Source organism: Ruditapes philippinarum, unplaced genomic scaffold (assembly GCF_026571515.1).
Source record: "Ruditapes philippinarum isolate M1 unplaced genomic scaffold, ASM2657151v2 ctg1991_1_1_1_1, whole genome shotgun sequence".
Taxonomy (NCBI): Eukaryota; Metazoa; Mollusca; class Bivalvia; order Venerida; family Veneridae; genus Ruditapes; species Ruditapes philippinarum.
In genome coordinates, this window is record NW_026857933.1 from 87708 (window position 1) to 107689 (window position 19982).

At 30.8% G+C, this 19982-nt stretch overlaps 1 protein-coding gene across 1 annotated transcript; it reads right to left on the bottom strand.

The window, feature by feature from the left end:
- Nucleotides 1-12646: 12646 nt before the first annotated feature.
- LOC132751549 (uncharacterized) lies at nt 12647-15774 on the bottom strand. The gene is made up of 4 exons (XM_060741727.1): nt 15690-15774; nt 14749-15006; nt 13981-14108; nt 12647-12793 (listed from the first exon to the last, which is right to left on the bottom strand). Exons 1-4 carry the CDS (start codon nt 15772-15774, stop codon nt 12647-12649), a joined length of 618 nt encoding a protein of 205 aa, XP_060597710.1.
- Nucleotides 15775-19982: the final 4208 nt, after the last annotated feature.

Sequence of the window (19982 nt, forward strand, 5' to 3'; positions counted from 1 at the left end):
ACAATTTATAAAACGAAGTATCTGTTTTACGTGTCACAGCTGATGTATGAAAGACATTCAATATTTGTTTTTATAGGCGTTTGGACCTTCGCAGGCGGAGTTTCTTATTAAGTATACGTTATATCAATTTTTATATTCTGTAACGTCGTGAAATATCATGTATTTGACTGTACTTAATTGCTAGGTAGAAAACTCCTGTTACATCAAATTATTAGCTTTGTTACCAATTTCTAATATAAAATTTGAAATCGTAGCCCCTCAATCACACGAACTTTGAAATTAAAGTTGAACTTTGAAAGAAAAATTCCGAAGTACTTTATGTGTCATATCATAAAAAGAAAAAATTACTCGTGTTTTTGCCTTGAACTATGACTGAAATAAAAAGTAAAGAAAACATCTTTTATGTTATAAGACGGTCTTTCCTTCCTGACAAAGTTTATTGACACATTCCTCTTTGATAAGGCACTGGTGATTTAATCTGCTTCAATATATAAAGATTAGTGAATAATAAGCCGTTGAAAATCAGGTTACATGACAAACGTTAACACAACACGCAAACTCGACATTTATTTTATGTATAATAGGAAGGTTTAATCATACATGACATTATCTTATTATCTATTCAACATTTTAAGTATGATAGCATTTTTTATCAATCAAGGAGCTTATTAGTTGACAAACGGTCTATAAATGATTTTTTTTATAATAAATACTATCTAGGAAAGAAAGTTATCTTAACGTTTGAAACATATTTATATTTTAAGATTTAAATATAAGTTTTCTAGTCTTAATCGAAAATTAGTTTGCAAGAAACAGAAATAGAAAATTCATAGAGCTAGAGCTCACTCCCCTATTGTTTCAACATAGCATGCATTTATCACATTAAAAATCTATTATATGATTATTTAAACATGTGATATGGTAAAGAGTATGATAATGATTTGCTTTTGTCTGAATTAAAATCAAAACAATTAATATAAACGGGCGGTCAAAACAGTGGATTTAAATATTGTTATATATATTCTCATTATATACGGGAAATTATATTTGTCAACGGAAGAGCTAGTACAACAATTTCAAATGGCACCATTTATAATCCTAATGTCAATAAGACTGTGCTTTTCTGCATATAAAACAATGAATTTATAACTAGTGAGAAGTATTCCAATAATTATTTTCCTGTCTTATCAACTATGAGGACCCATTAAGATTGATTTAGTAATAAACAAAAAAATCTTGTGGATAAACTTGCAACGCGTTTAGACGTGTTTCTAATGATATTTATATTATTGTTAAGGATTAACTGAAATAGATAAGACGTCAATCACAATTAAAATATGCATGAATTTATCTTCAACATCAATGACGGGAATTACGCATTCATTTATTCATTTGGTCTGATATGTTATTACAAATAACCTTTAGCATTAAATAACGTATTTGAAAAGTTCAAAGAATTTAAATAGAAATAATACGAAAACTTTTAGAGTCAGAGTAAGTTGTACAAAGTGTGGAAATGCAAACGCTAACAATTTTATTATCATATCATAATTAATTATCATTATTTTCATTTTCATCATCATTAATTTCATTATCCACTTCTTTTACGTTTAAAACCACAATACTACAAAAACACAAGTCAATTTACTACTTTCATGTAACGATTATTTACATCAGGAACACCCTTTAAGTTTTGTTAAAATAATATCAGTTTGTCACCTTGCAATTGCGATTAAAATCTATTTACCCACTTAAATGTCATTACTTAGTTTCAATTATGCCCATGGCAGTCAAAGACTGTCAGTAACTTGTGACTTTTTGTGATTTGCGTGGGACAGAAAACTAATACAAAAGTCTGCTAATAATTAATTTTCTTCTAAATAATAATGGTGTTTGTCTAGAAGGTAACACAGCTTCTAATGGTCACACATAAAATAAGTACGCGAATATGATTATATTATCACTATTTATTCTTAAATAAAAGTCTCAGTTGGGAAAGTTCTGTTCAAATGTTTCACTCATGTTTCGGTTAGATAAAAGAACGAAACTTGTAAGATTAAAAGTGCTGCTTATGTAATGTTTGTTTAAGTTTAGACTTATTCAACATCAAACAAACATTGAATCAAAGTCCAAACTATTGCCATTTATACTAATTGCAGTTGTTCAGTTTACAATCCTTGTTTGTTCAGCCATCACTACTATTTCAAACATACAGTTGAAATGAGAACTTACCGATTTTTAATAAAGAAACCTTAATGTGAAAAAGGCAAATGGTCGATTATTGTTTTCTAAAGCTTTACATTATTAAAACTAAGTCGTAATAATGTCATCTTATCCTGTAGATACTAACTCAAAATCTAAAATTATTTTATTGCAATCATATCACAGTTAATCAATAAATTAGATAAACCAATTCTGCCGATGACGAGATATTGTGATTAAGTACTGACATTGATTAAAGACGAGATGACAAATAATGTTTTTAGTTTCCTTGTCGGTTTTTATTATTTCATTTTATGTATAATTAAAGTATCCGCCCCATCCGTGCTTTGTGTCATATCCTGTTTTTGTTTGGTGTCTTGCTGGACTATTTCCCTGTGGTCCTGTGTGGCTGTATCGTGTGGTTTATGCGATAATTGATCGATAATCTTGTTTTTTTTTCATATTTTAGATTACACTTTTGTCATCAATTAACCAATAATAACAGCACATTGTATGTTTTCAATCTGATTCATTTTCGTTTAATTTAGATATTTCAGTTATAACATATTTGCCCACATGTCCCGCCAACCATTAGTAAATGCATTAGTAGTATATTATGCATGATAAAATTGTATCCCAATTGCAATATGAGGTGCTATGACACGCTTTGCTGAGGAATATTACGCAAGAAGACGATACATATTTTAAGTGAACAATTTAAGTTTTGTTTATTTGTTTGTTTGTTTGTTTGACGCCAATTGTAACAAATTTCTGGTTATGTTGTACATGTGGCGGTCAGTCCAACTAACTGGCTTTCCTGGATAATTGACCAAGTTATCGACTACAAATCCAAAAATAAATCTGAAAAGAGATTGGAGATAAATAACTATTGAATATTTCGCCAAGGATTCAACAAGTGACTTCCTGATTACAGATCCTGCGCTTTCCCTTTTTTGATTAAGCGGACAGACCTTCCTAAACAAAAAAACTATAATATTTTTTTTTTAATTCCAATAATTCTTAATAAACTTCAATATAATTTGAAATGCAATGTTATTCAAAATATTCTGCTTACTGGGACAATTTTAATTTATCCCTTATATCAAGTGCTCCTTGCATATAACAAATTTAGGTTCAGAAGCTGTTATAGATATCCAAATCATTTATAACAAACTGATTGATTGCCATGATTATCTCCCATATTTATAAGACATTTTACAAGATATATACATGTATATTGAGTTTGTGATTGTTATCTTGAAATACTTCGGGTATTTATTTACATATGACACAAACAGGTTGTACAAAATGCATTAATAAAACAAAGCCATCTAACATCAAATTTTAAAAATTTTGTTAACCATTACTGAGAAATTGCCAGTGAAACTCATTGGTTCTTCAATTGCTATTTGTGGTCTTCTTCTCCTACTTCCCTGTTTATATGTATCCGCAAACTCTCGTGCAACTTATGTGTGTAAATCACGATTAAAATATGAAACTGCACGAGGCGATTCGTGGTAACTCATGAATCTTACTTTCAATTTGATAAAACGGAAAATGTATAACATTACATATTTTGATCTCATCTAAATCGTAAAGAATGTGTGAAATAACCAACAAAATGTTGACTAGGTGAAGTAATAATGTAAAAAATGTGAAAAACATTAATGCCATTACAATATCATACTTAATCACGTGTTAAACGCCATTACTAGTATTGACGTGAGTACGTGAGGGCAATTTTATTGAATTGTCAATTAAATGAATGCCTAACGATTATATACTCGTATTTGTTTCTGTAGTTTTCAGTCAAATATTTGGTAGCAATTTGTACGGTAATGCTATAAAGAAACGTAAAAAGAAATAATAAATAATTTGATTGTTGTGTTTCAATTTAAATGCAATCATCGTTATTAAGTTTGTCCAAATAAACAAATAAACTGAGTTTTATTACGGAAAACAATTATTTAGTCAAAGAAACATTGATTTTCTTTAGTAATTAATGTTAGATTATGAACTATAAGAATTGCGTAAACAATATGGCAGTGGAAGTGGTTTGGTGGTATCGACGGGTCATGCACAACCCTTTTGCTATTTGTTTATCTCCATTTTCTCTTATTCCCACTAGATTCCAACTATGACTTCGAGCATGCTAGATTGAGCTAGTTCGATTGAACGACTTATTACCTTGTTACCGTTGTCGTTCAATCAAACTAGATTAACTAGATCTAGCATACTCGAGTTAACCATGCCATGGGAATGGTTTAATATTTTGTTAGTACATTGTAAGTTGGTATGAAACAAATAAATAAAATGGCTGATTAACAGTTTAGTATATAACGGAAATTGATAACATTGGACATCAGCTTTTCGTACATCAATGATTTATATATTTTTTACATGGCTTTACAGCAGAGGCAACATTTTGTTTGTTTTGTTGCAATTGGCTGGTTTGGTTTTACAACGCACCACAAAATTTAGGTCATATGGCGTATTAACAGAGGCAACTTGAAATCAAGTATGTTAAATCTATTAATAAGGTTCGGTTTAAACAGTTTAAACAAAAAATATCTAGAATTAAGTTTTTATGTCAACCTTTTCTAAACGAACATAATTATTTTAGTTACATAGGTGTAACAAATGTGAAATACTAATTCTTATTTAAAAATAATGATTATTAATATTATATAAAGAGAACTTGTATTTTTGCAAAATCGAACATTTTTTTTAACATAATAGGGTGTTTAAGAAATAGTGTTTTCTGTTGGGTTTTCCTCTCTCCTTTTTTTCTTGTTTTTTTAATGAACGTGTTAACATTTTTTGCAATTAAGTGTAAATATTTAGTGATTAATTATAACTAAAAATAGAGTAAAGCTGAATGAACATAAATAATAAGCATTACTGCTTAGGAAAATTGTCATTAACTTTAGCTTTATCGCGAAAGTGTTTTGATTTATACGTAACATTTGTTAACCTGATGCAGATGTTCAAATAACAACTTTGATTAGTTCGTCTGAAATCAGGGACAAGAAGAGTCGTTAGTATTAAAATAACGTCACGCAATGTTTTCCTCATACTACAATTTGCTTTCCGATTTCAGGAAATATGTTGAAAAATTATCAAATTTTATCGCACGTACACAGCAATCTAGGCATGATTACAGTTCAGGTGTAACACATTGTATGAACTAACGATGTGTGTGTTTATGAATAATTGAATAAAATGCAATGATGATGTACTTAATAGTTTAAATGAGCCTTATCAGAATGATGATAAAATTCTTTTTTCTTTCTTGTGTTTTTTTTCTTTTTTATTGTTGGAGAAAAAATATGAGACTTATTTATTAATTCATCAAGGCATCTCTTGATCGAGTTTTTTTTTGTTAATCTTGATTCGCGTTTAGTCCCACTGAAAGTAATGGATTTGTTTCACATTTTCTTTTGCAGTCACAATGCAATTTTATTCTGGTTTGCATTTTTCAAAATCATTTTTATTATTATTATTATCATAATTTATTGGTCTGCATAAAAGAGTATATAAAAGGAAATTTTAAGAATTAGCAGTTGACTTGTTATTCTTTACTTTTTATCAGAATAAATTTTTAAACAGCTTGTAACAAGTTGTATTAAACAGTACATCTAAAAACGCATAATACCATGTGAAAAGGTGAAATCCAGAATCCCTTAACAACGTCTGAAATGTTTAAATTGAAAATGCTTACTTGGCGTTTTTAACCTATTCGTAGACAGTACTGGAAAGTATATATTCAAAACATTCAATATATTATTATATTATTATCAACTCATGAGGATACATTTTCGTGTTAAAGGTAAAAGCATAACAGTCAATATTGTTGTTTTAGAATTTATTAACTTACATCTGTTTGTTTGCACTTACTCCAGACAGGCATTTTTGTATTTTCACTAAGAGAAAATTCCAACGCAGATGTATTGTTCGTTTTATTGACGTGACACCTCCGCTATGGACTTATTGACAGGAAGCTTCTCTGATTGTAACACTTTTCTATTCAACAGATAAAAAACATATATATTCAAAACACACAAATAGTGTTTGCATTGTCATTATATTTTGTTATAGCCAATTGAATTATTATAATATGTATGATAAACGATTGTAACTTTATAATAACATACTTTTTTTAAGATGCATATCATTTGCACTAAACATTTGTAAATTAACGATGAAAATTGTACATATTTATGCCAATTTAAGTATTGAATTGAATAAAACAATATTTGAACTATGCTAACGCAACAGGTATAGAAACCAAGCAAAGCATAGATATGTCAACCTGTCATTATAATTTACAAGAATCCTTTCATATGAATATAAAATGTTTTGGTTCAAATATTTTGATATTTTTCTGTCAATGTCATTTTTTAAAGAAAGCGATGAATGTAATTGAATATGTTATTTGAGTAGATATGCATACCTGGAGAAAGAAAATCATGCGTGTGTTGTTGTTTTTTTCAAATTATAACGTGCAATTTTTTATAAAAGTATCTGCATACCATTATACTTTTTAGATTAAGATTTCTATCCTACATTTTGTTTTTCTTTACAACAGGAGTCACGCTGGTAAATAATTTTCTTTAATTGTAAAGTTACGAGTGCGGAGAAAACGTGACATTTTAAATGGTATTAACATGTTTAAATGTAGAACATTACAAAGTGACGGAAATATGATAAATGAGACCCTGTCTTTATAGAAACGTTTGAAGACGAGACATAACAAAAAGGAGTCATATAATATGCCTGCATCATTTTTATAATTAGTGTGATTCATTTTTCATCTTCAAACTTAGAAATTAGGATGTGAAAATAATAAAATATTCTATTACAACAACACACGTTTTATCTATCAAATATATAATAACATCTAATATTTTATTAAATTTAATTTTATTTAATTGTTGCATCGTGAAATTAATAAAATATCAGCAATCGTGTACATTTTATTACAATGGATAAAACATGAAATATCAAATTATTAAATGTTGACTAGGTGAAGTAATAAATATAAATAATGTGAAAAACATTTATGCCATTACAAAATCATACTTAATCACGTGTTAAATGCCATTATTGACGTGAATACGTGAGGGCAATTTTATGGAATTGTCAATTAAATGACTGCCTAATGATTATATTTAGTTTATGCAGTTTTCAGTCAAATATTTTGTAGCAGTATGTACGATAATGCTATAAAGAAACGTAAAATCAAATTGATTGTTGTGTTTGCATTTAAAAGCAATCACCGTTATTACTTTTGTATAAGTATACAAATAAACTGAGTTTTATTACGGAAAAATATAATTAAGTATTACGCTTATTCTCAACGAAATCTTGTTTTTTTGTATTAATGTTAGATAATGAAATATAAGAAAGTGCGTAAATAAAACGACAGTGGAAGTGGTTAGGTGGTAGTGAAGCTTCATGCACCACCCTTTTGCTTATTGTTTATCTCCATTTTCTCTTATTCCCACTAGATTCCAACTTGAAGGAATAACTTCGTGCATGCTGGATTTTGCTAGTTCAATTGAACGACTTATTATCCCGTGGTAACGAGTTAACCAGGCCATGCAATGACTTAATATTTTTTATGTAGTTTTCAGTAAAATATTTTGTAGCAGATTGTACGATAATGCTATAAAAAACGTAAAAAGAAAATTACAATTTTACAATTATTACAATTTTACCATTTCATGTTAAATGTTGAATTCTGCTTAAGCCGGTGCTAGGGGCGTGGACGGTAGTTAACACTTGACAGTACCGTCCATGAACATGCTCAATCAAACCGAGCCTGCAACATTTTCAATTTTGCCGTGTTGGGCTTTCTTTAGGGATTCTTGTTTCTCTCCACTTTAATATTCTGTTCGTACTACGTAAGTTGGTATGAAACTAATAAATTAAAATGGCTGATGAACACAATGTTTTTAAATAGCTCATTGTGGAAATGAGAATGCTATGTCGAAGGAACAAGTATCATTAATTGCTTCAAAAGTTAAATATGTTCATGTTATTCATACAATTTCTTCCACTGTCCATTCCTTTTGTACCAGAGAATATAAATATGTTGTATGTCTGGTGCAATCTTTTTTTATCGCTCTAAGAGTCCTTTATTTAAGAAATAATATATCCCAAACTGTGATTTTATTGCGCAATAACATCACTGTTTGGAGTTCGGATGCGGGGAATTATATCACGAGGGCGTAGCCCGAGTGATATAATGATGCGCATCCGAACGACAAACAGTGATGTTATCAAGCAATAAAATCATCGATTTGGATATATTATTTCGATTCTAACACGACATCAACAAATAAATGCTGCCGTACATGATAATTAGCTAAATTGCGTCTGATTTGTTTCCGTACTTATTGTCAGCGCGTCACATTTTTAGTGGTTACGTCACGTGTATAATGATTACGTCACATTTCTAAATATAGAACGTCAAACAGTGATTTTATTGCATAATAACACACACTTTCGGTTCTTCTATGTTCAATAGGGAATAATTCGAGTCGTGTTAGAATTGGAATTTTACCATGAATAATTCACGATTCTAATACAATGTCATACGAATATAAAGATGAAATTGCGAAACAATAACATTTGTTACTTGCAAATATTTTTGTTTCTATTTCCTTTTTAGTTCTGTTTTGTTTCATTCAATTATCGATACAAAGGTTGTCAAGTTTCGGTCAGTGGAGCTCCAACTATGTTTAAATGTTTGAGCGTTTGTATTGTAGTCGTTTTCGTTCTCACAAAAAACAGCTTTCAAGCGCATAATTCCTAATCATTGTATTCAAATGTCATTGTTGTATGTTTGCATTACCCCCTTTTAATGTAAATCAGGCAGAATATGAAAAATGTGAAACAGACTGACAGCTTTGTTCACAGACATTAAACTTTTATGAAATGCGAACAGAATTTAAAGGAGTAAATTAAAGTCGTCCGTCACAGAACATTCTTTTATTGACACACTGAATATTGAGATATCTTCTATGGGCTTATAATGGGCTAATGGCATACATATTTGATGTAAATTCTAAAACTATCGTGCAGCGAAACAAGAAAAAAAGGGATTTTTAAAACATTTTTGAATAAGCTGCATGTTGTTCAAAATGTAGCTTAGATTATCCATTAAATCCAGTAATTTCTGATACATTTAGGTGTTCTCAATGGTACATCGAACAAGTAAATTGTGCCCAAAGATACTCAGTTTCGCTACTGTATATTAATCAAGGCGATGGCTTATAATTACATACGGGTGGAATTAAATTAGTACATCAATTTCGTCTAGCGTTAAAAGCATCTATAAATATACCTTGTTATAGTTATGGTCGCATTTAACATGTTTAAATATCTTCAAAACAGTTATTTTTTCTTGGTACTTTTTAAAGAAATATGATTGTCTATAAGGAAAGAAAATTCAGTATTTTCACATAATACGTAACTATCTTATTTATCGATAAGATTTTTTTTATTGCAGAAACTCATACATAAGTACCTTGTCACATATAAGAAAACTGTAGTAACATTTACTAATAAAATACATTGTAATACATAAAGAACAATGTCACAAAAGATTAAAAAACAAAACAACAATAAAACAAACAACAAAACTGAACACCATCCACGCGCCGCTTTGTAAGGTCTGACTCGGGGTAATTATTCTTCAAATGGAAATTTTTGACAATGAATTTGTTCCGAATTAGAACTTTTTAATAATAATTTCTCTCTGTCCTAAAACTTCTGATAGTCTTTGAGATATGCTGCTGGTAAAAGAAACGACGGCTGGCCGAAAACGGAAACAAGCTGTTTACTGTATGACATTCACAAATGTCTTTTGATGGTATGCATAAGAATATTTTACATTTAATTTAGTAATTCTGAACGGAACATTATAGTTTCAAATCGGTCACTGTTTAAAGGGATTGTCAGATTCTAAATATTATGACATTATTTTCATCTTACTTATTAATTAACAATTATAACATAATAATCAATCAACGTTAATAACTACTTTTATTCATTACTTTTGTGTCGGCATGTATTAAAAAATGGCCAAAAAGGCCCTCTATTGCTCTTTTAAGTAGCTGGTTCAAATGAACAAGATTGTATTTATTTAAGGCCTCAGAAATAAAACACTTTTATACTAACTTGGGTTTTAATATGCTTTAATAGTTGATTCAGAGCATTTTAGATTTCAAATGTCTAAAAAATGTAGCACTAAATGTGCAGGGATGCGTCATGAAAGTAGCAATATGTTAACAAAGTGGTGGTGGTGGTGTTTGTAGTTTACCCTCCGGGTCACGACAGAGAGCCACATTGAATTTTCCGTAGCAAAATGTCACAACATTGTTCCTGGGCAAGTTGTCAAGCAGTTTGTCTGAACAAGTTGGCTTTATTTTTGCAAGGAGCTGATAACTTTTGTACATCTTAGATCAGAGAAACAGTGCGAGAGACCGTAGTAAGGATATCATGCTCAATTACAACGAAAGAGACCTGCGCAGTCCGGGAATCGAACCCCGGTCGTCCAATTAACAGTCCAACTCTCTACATTTTGAGCTAATCGGACGGCTTGTAAACAAAACGGTTTTTTGATTTCCATACAAAATACTAAGTCACCGTAATTATGCCAATTGACAAAGAGCAAAAGGAGTGAACATAAATCATCTATATGGCCAATGAGTGAGAGTTGCAAGTTACCAAAAATCCATGAATTCACGATTTTAACTTCATAAATTCACGATTTCAAATTCAAGAATTCAACTTTGAAAATTCAAGACTTTACTTTCACGGATTCACGACTTTTTTATTTAAACTTCATAGATGTATGTTTTGAACTTAACGATTTCAACCTCAAGAATTTAAGATTTCATCTTCACAATGTTGAAACCTTGAATTCATAAAGTTGAAATTATTCATTTACAAAGTTGAAAGGTTGAAATTCAAAACGTGAATTATGGAAGTTGAATTCGTACAGATTAAATCGGGAAAACGTCACCACCGTGCACTATACTTGTGCATATACAAAACTGACTTGAGTAATTTAACATTTCTATTATATGCATGTATAATATGTAATATCAAATCATAAGCAGCATGTCAAAATTTTGAAACGATGGAATACCATCAAACTAGGAACAATTTACGAAGTCATGCAATTCATCAAAATTTATGCTGCTACTGTTTTACAAAATGTATGTAGGTAATGTTTTTTTTAAGTAAAGCAAAGTACAACAAGCAACAGCTAGTAAAAATGTGTAACTATAATTAGCGTAAGTCTGCGCCATATTCGGTAATGTCTCGTTAATTGCTATACAAAACATTACCATATTTTTAAGAAAACATATTGCATGTAGTAAATGTAAATTTTTTTACATTCATCACTTTAAAGTAATAATTTTTCAATAATACATATTTACATCGTCGGATAATTAATATGTAGCTGTGATGGGATTATTGGCCGATACCTAGTCGATTAGAGATGTGTCAAGGACAGCTATTTCATTTGTTGCCATACGATTTCATGAGGCGATCAAAACAAATCAAAATGATGGTTCTATCCAACGTCCAATATTGCAGACAAAATTGCGGCAGCCGATAAAAGTTCAATATTTAAATATGTGAACGATTTCCAGTAAAAAATGATAGTAAATTTACTGTGACTGTTGCCGTTGAAGAATATAATTGAGCCGTGTCTGATCAGGATCTATGTTGTTCGCTTACAAACTCTGTAACAAGTAGAAAAACTGATAGCGAACAGCATTGATCCTGATCAGACTGCGCGGATGCACAGGCTGGTCTGGATCCATGCTGGTTGCAAAGCCATGATGTTGGTTTTGTCGGGACACGGCTCAATTTGTTGATGCGATTTCATTTGCACATAATTTAAGTACCTGCTGCGGTATTTCTACGCAAATGGATTAATTTTTCCCCACGGATTGATAACATGTTCATCAACCTTGGGTATCCGACGATGACATCTTTAGTGAAAATGTTTTATAAACACTTAAAACAAGAAAATACTGGTTTTTCTTTTACCACATATATTCGTATGGTATTGATAATTTTACTTAAATACAACTACAACATCCTCTTCAAACAATAAACTTAAAGTTTGTAGAGATATTTTCAAATTGTCATTTGAATCTTTATTACAATATCATGCAATTTTCGAAAGATATTGTGATAGTTCCATGATAGTAAAGGTGTTTGCGTCTTGAACTGTTCAGTTTTTCGTTTTCTTTTGTTGTTGTTGTTTTTTTTTTGTTGTTGTTGTTGTTTTTTAATTCATATTATTTTTTATTATTGTCATCCGTTAAAAACTTGTTTATATCACATCGTGTACATAATTCTTAAAAGAATGTGTATACATTAGACACAACTATACTCCATTACAAGCCTTGCCATTTTACCAGTAATGTATGATGTACACTGATCCTACGTTGGTAGCTCCGCAAAATTGATCTACATTTCCAACGCAAGTCCAGTTACATAGATCATCAGTAAGTGTTGTATTTGGTGAGAAGACGTTGCCACATTGACACCAAGAACCACTCTAAAATATACATTGAACAGGATAATGCATCATTGTGATAGTATATCTGTATAATAATACGGGTCATCTTAAAAGTGTTTTTGTATGATACGGATCACTGTGAAAGTGTATCTGTATAAATAATACAGATCATTGTGAACGTGTATCTGTTTAATTTTACGGGTCATTGAGAAAGTGTATCTGTATAATACATGTAGTAATAAAGATAATTGCGAAATCAAATCTGTATTACGATACGGGTCATAGCGAAAGTAAAACTGTATAATAATACGAATTATTGTAAAATCAAATCTGTATAAAAATACGGGTCATTGCGAAAGTAAATCTGTATAATAATACGAATTATTGCGAAATTAAATCTGTATAAGAATACGGGTCATTGCGAAAGTAAATCTGTATCACAATACTGATTATTGCAAAATTAAATCTGTATAATAATACGGATTATTGTGAAGTTTGTAAATCTGTATAATAATACGTATTATTGTGAAAGTGAACTTGTATCTGTCTAATAATTCGGATCATCGTGAAAGTGTATCTGTATAATAATACGGGTAATTGTGGGAATGTATCTGTATAATCATACGGATAATTTTGAAAGAAAATTTGTATAATAACACGGATCATTAAGAAAGTGTATCTGTATAATAATATGGGTTACTGTAAAAGTGTATCTGTATTATGATACGAATTATCGCGAAAGTAAATCTGTATAATAATACGATTCATTAAGAAAGTGTATATGTATCAAGATCATGGTGAAAATTTATCAGTATAATAATACGGTTAATGGTGAAAGTGTATCTGGATAACATATAGTCTAACATTAAATTTAAGTCAAATCTGGAAAAAGGAGTGACCACTATAGTGAAATGTAATCAAAGCAAATATGTGAAAAGTCTAGGTTTGGTTTTAAGCCTGTAAATGAGTTTTTAATTAATAATAAAACATCCTCCAGTCCCGGTACACCGACTTTAGAGGTATTAAACACTTAAAGTATTAATCCAAATTGAACGAGAATTGTCATATCTTATTGCAAATAATAGAAATAGCTTAAGAAATTTGTTTTTGTGTTAAATGGAGCTTCTTTTATATATTTTTTAAAGTGGGTTTTAAAGGGGGTTCTTTACTAGCTCGGCTAAGATTAACAATCTTGTTCATTCAAACATTGCAAAACATATGATTACCTCAGTCACAGCATACAAATATCCTCCACTTATACAATGTTCGACACATGATTCAGTGACCATTCCCGGAAAATGTGTATGGGCATTTTCCAAAATTAGAGGAAGGTTGACGTAACATCCGAGATACCCTTGAAACAGATAAATGTCAATGTAATATAAATATTACATATTCTCATCTTTTCGTTTGGTTCTATTTTAAAACGTTTTAAAAAAATAAAGTGATCATTACCAGACAATGGAATGATTAAATCTCGAGACTCACATAGATTTATATATGTTCGTAACAAAAATTAGTTTGTGTAGATCGTCATGTTTTTGTATGCGTTTTTAAATGTCGTGAACATATGGTTGACTGATTTGTGACATGTCTTATTCTCGCTAGTTTTGGCGCCGGAAGAAGACACGAAAATACGACAAAGAATGCATTTTGTCGAACTTTCGCTCACAAAGTCACGACTTCTCGGAGCAAGGCACAAGTATAAAACACTATTTAACGACCAAGTTACTTGGCACGAAAACTCGAAATGGCACAAGTAAGCTACCATATGAACGCTTACATAGTTTACAAAGTTGAAATTATATTCTTTGTCTTATTTATAACAAATGATTCGATATTTTCTTATCACTTAAAATTTGATTCATTAATATTTATAACTTTATTTTCATTTCCGACATAAAAATGAACTACAAACAATTAAGTTCAACACTTTTATGAATAAACTATCATGCTGGTTGCTGACTCGAAACACAAATATTTTTCAAACTTACGAAATCGTCCATAATACATTGAGCCGGCCCACTCTTCCAGCACTGGACTGGTTCTTAGAACGCTGTACTCAGACTGACATCCTAGACACTCTTGTTTGTCTGGGTGATAGAAGTAGCTGAAGCACGAAGAATTGTCAGCACATGCTCCAGCACATTGTTGATAATTTGTCACGTTGGAATTGTGAAACACAAGTTCGCTCTCATTGCATCCTTTATTGTTGAACTGAGCATTTGCGAACTTCATTATGTGATGTGTGCCTGCTCAAAAAAGTAATCAAACATCCACACATTTATACAAAAAAAACGGAATCAGACTGACTTTGATGTATGTTATAATCAACAGTAATTTGCTGCAATTTTATTTGCATCAATGTAGCGGCCTTGCTCCCTGATCTTAGTGTCAATAAGATATGAATTATTAATATGTTTATAACATTAATAAGCTTTTGACCTTATTAACTAAAAAGTCAGTTTCACGTATCACACTGAAACTCAAAGGTAAAAACAATGGTATATGCAATTCTAATGCTTATTCTTTAATTTAAAAGAAATTCTACTCTCTATGATTTATAGAGACTACAAAGTTCAAGTAAAATTCAAGATGAGGAAATAAATGTTCTCTCTTAAAGGCACATGCCTGTGAAATACATATGTTTCAATTTTCTTTCTTAAGAAAGGGCAGATATGAGGTTTGTAATGATTTAAGAATTGCTAAATAAAAGCATTTTAAGGCATAATGGGTTTTCAAGACCAACAACATGCATTACATCGAGACTTAATTTATATTATTAATTATATATTAAATCTTTTTTTTTTTTTTTTTTTTTTTGTGTACGTTTATATAAACTGTAAGTATTAGCAAGGTACATGTTAAAACATTGTAAACAAGGTAAATACGTATGAAGTTTTAAAGTTCATGTTTACTTATGTTGGTAACTTACTATTACGAGCGTAATAGACAGACCCATTACGAGCCCGAGGTATGTCATCAAAGTCTGCCGAACATCCTTTACATTCCTGTGCCATGTGATCAAAAACGTTCCTGTTGCGTTTTAAATGAAACGCTATTTGTGTAGTTTCGCACGTATAATTGTCCAGCGGTAGATATCTTGAGAACTCAATGTTTCCTAGCACGTTTAGCACAATGAATGTGCCAATACAAAAACACAAAATACAACTCAAAGTTAATTTCATGGTCTCAGCTGAAAGTTAAGTGACAAACTGTGGAAAGATATGTTTTCCTCGGGTAAAAAAAAACACCGACTGAAACGATATGTGCGCGAAAAAACACATTGACTGCATTGAGAGCAATTGACGCAGACATCGATAAATTGGACAATAATAGCGCAAGCGTTGAATTATTCATTAAAAACCTAGACAACATAACGTTTCAAATGAATCTCTTAAATACAATCAAACATTGAATGTTGTCAAAGGCTTGATTTCAATTAACATAACGACAAATTAACATAACGACTTGAAAGAGTTTACATAAAGCAGATTTATCGAGGAAAATATGTTGACCGTTCAATATAAGTAAAATATAAACACATTTACAACAACAAAGAAGAATAACAACAAAAATGAAGAAAATTAAAACCAATGTATCTTAATAATAGAACATCAAAATGCTTAGAATCCTATTTTTCTTCCGCATGCCCACATTGATAGACTTGTTTACTTCAACATTATTAAATGCAAAACACGCATAATAAAGCAATTAATATAAATATACTATGCTTATCCTTGAGTAAAATATTTTAATCACATAAAATTATTTAAATCTTTGAAAGTCTTCTCAGTGGAATAAAACTATGAATATATATGTTTATTAGAAGCTACATTCCCTATTTTAGGTCAAGTACTGTCGGTCTTTTCTTAAAAAAATATGCCAGCTTTTGTTACAACCTATAGTGTATAGAATTAAAAAGAAACGTAACTACTTTTTCACATTAAGAAATATCAAATACCTTGAAAAATATACAATGCACAACCGCATCTGCTTTGAAAACAGCCTAAGGAAACAGCAAAACGTGTTATACTTAAAAGGTATCTTCCTACATCTTATATATAACCGTCATTGCAGCATATGCGGAAAGACAATTGTACCCATTGTGTAGCATCAACACCAATAACATATATAACTTCATTGCATACCTGCACTGCTTTTGCGACTGCCAACTTATTTCAAAACCTTTTCAGCAGGTCAGAAGTTATGAAGCGGTAACGAAATGTAGACCTGTAACACTTGACATTTTAGTGTTACCTTGACCTTGGGGTAGAATCCCAATTATTGCGCTTTGCACAATGGCTCATGATGATGATAAAATATGATAAACAAGATCGACAAGGAAAGGCGGCATTCAATGAACGCAGCCCCCACCCGACCCAGCAACAAGCGCCAGCGGCAAGGAGCCCAGGAGGACCCCAAAGAAAAACAGGACTGGGCACAAGGCAGAGTACGGGCAGGCAAACCATTACATCAGAATAAATAAGTTGTGCCATGTTATTTAAAATAATCAAATCTTTAAAAGTTATGGAGCGGAAACGAAATGTAGACTTTTTAACACTGAAACTTTTTGTATGAAATTGACCTTTGGGATAACAACCCAATAGTTGCGCTCTGTATATCATCTCATAATGTGTGATAATTGTGCCAACTTTTTTAAAATTGTTTTCAACGGTTTCAAAATTTAGAGCGGACACAAAATTTAGACTTTAAAATTCCTGTCCTTTAAATGTGACCTGGACCTTGAAGGTAGCAACCCAATCAATGAGCTCTGCATATCTTCTGATATTGGTGATCCCTTGTGCCGAGTAAAATTGAGAAATAAATGTATTTTTTTAGTCAACCCATAGAACTTTTTACGACTTTATTTTGTAAATCTCTTAATACACCTTGTGAAAAGTCTTGCTTAAATTCAATTATCCTATAGAATTATTCATTATGTAGCTTAATCTAACTTTATTGATGAAATAAAAAGTAATGTAAGAATGGCGGCACATGCAAACAGATTACCGACAGACAAAAAAAAAAAGAAAAAAAAACAAAAAAAAAAACAACAGACAAATAAATCCTTCAGAGCGCAAATACCTTTATAAACTTTCAGGCGGGCAAATATTCATTAAAATTTGATAAACAATCTTTTGTAAATCATATTTTACTGTCCCAGGACATCATTGTTTCAACAAACTGAATATCATACTGACATTTCAGCTTTCTATATATGGTCCATGGCATACATAATTGACGAGAACACCGAGTGACTCGAACTGCCATTGGAGCGGAGACATTGGAAGAGCCTAACAAAATATCCCTGTTTGACTATGCTTACATTGCATACATTGCACAATTATTACAACAAAATTCTAAAACCAAGATCAACAAGAAATTCAAGAACACACACCCCAACACCCCAAATACAGGACTACCGACAAGGAGCCCAGCAATACATTTTTATGGCTGGATTTTGTATTTAATTACAGCTTCTTTAAAGACGTTCTCTACAAATTATCCTGTTTAAACATAGACCAAGAAGGGAAATGTACACTAGTAAACAGATTTGTCGTAACCTTTGCATGTAAAAAGTATGATTATTATGATTACAAGTTAATAAAAATTGGATTTCTGCGTTTTTTAATTATTCTTCCTCTCACACTTTACGTATGATCATGTTTGATATTAATTAATAAGAGTATTAACATGATAGAATTGGACTTAAAATAACATTTTAAAAAATACAATTAATATTTAGATTTCCAACAAGATATAGACATTTTACAGTTGATCTAAATATTAATCCTGATTGTATAAAATTATTCCTTATTTTGATCTATTTTTTGTATTTGTTTTGATATTTGTCGATGTAATCCCGTAATAAGATTGTTTCTTTGCAAATCAGCTATTTTAAACATCTATTTACCATTTTTTTCCAGGAAAATACAATAAATTTTAGATCCTGGTCTTTTGTTATTAACACCCGAGGGAAGCCAAAATCATCTTTCTCATATTTCCACGTCAAAAGAGCTTACAGTAGGTTGAACGTGTCAGTTTACACGCAAAACGCACGTTACACGCTATACGAACGCACGTTACACGCTATACGAACGCACGTTACACGCACGCAAAACGAAACGAAATACGCAGAGGCACGCAAAACGATATACGCTAAACGAAATACGCTAAACGATATACGCACGCTATGTTTCTAAACATTTATTAAAACATCGTAATCATTTTAGGTTTTTAACAACTTTAGCTACATGTAGATCGTTTAACGATAAATTTTGATTATCATATAGATCTATATGGTAGCCATATAGATCTATATGGTAATTAGAAATGTATTTTAAACGAGTTTATGTAAGAACTGAAATGCACTCAACCTATCACCGAAATTAATAATTGTCACAGCCTCAACAAATGATTTTTAGAAATATTTATAAGCTATCGTGCGCTTATATCGAATGTAAAATAGTTAGGATAACGTGTTCCTTTTTATGCGCAATCAAATAAAGAACTATCCCTTGCATTCACTACGTAATCTCTACGTAATAGTCCAACATGGCCGACATTGAATTCTGCATTGCAAATTTTTATAAATATACAGTGCTAACAATTAAATTCAGATGGATTTATGAGGCATATCTAAATATTAAGTGAGGCTGCATCATAAACAATCGAACTATATAATCTTGAGTGTAAAAGGAATAAACTATTTTGACAGAAGTCACGAAAACAGATAAAAAACACATGATTCTACCACGGATAACATTAACTTAAGGGAAATGGATAACATTAAGGGAAAAGCTTCCAGAATCAGGAATGATTAAATTGCTGGCACAATACGTAAATTTAAGTTGATGTCCTGTATGTTTCATTAGGACACCGCATGATTTATCTTGTCTTGTCGCCAGTAAAATCTTCTCAAAACGAAAGTGAAAGTAGAAATAAACAGTCTACAGAAATCCAGTGAAATCACAAAAAAGGTAAAATTTCTAGGGCATTACAATAAATGAGTATATATAAATATTAAGAACGCAGTTTTATTTTAGGTCTGAAACAGTAGTCAAGAGTAAAAAAATGAGGAAAATAAGGAAACCGGTTGTGATGTAAAGTTATTGGATTTACAAAGACAGCGCATCAGAAATTATTTTTCATATCACTTAAAATTGAAATTAACTGACGTGCGCTTAATATGTATTAAAAAGAGGATATTGAATGAGTGTAAGTT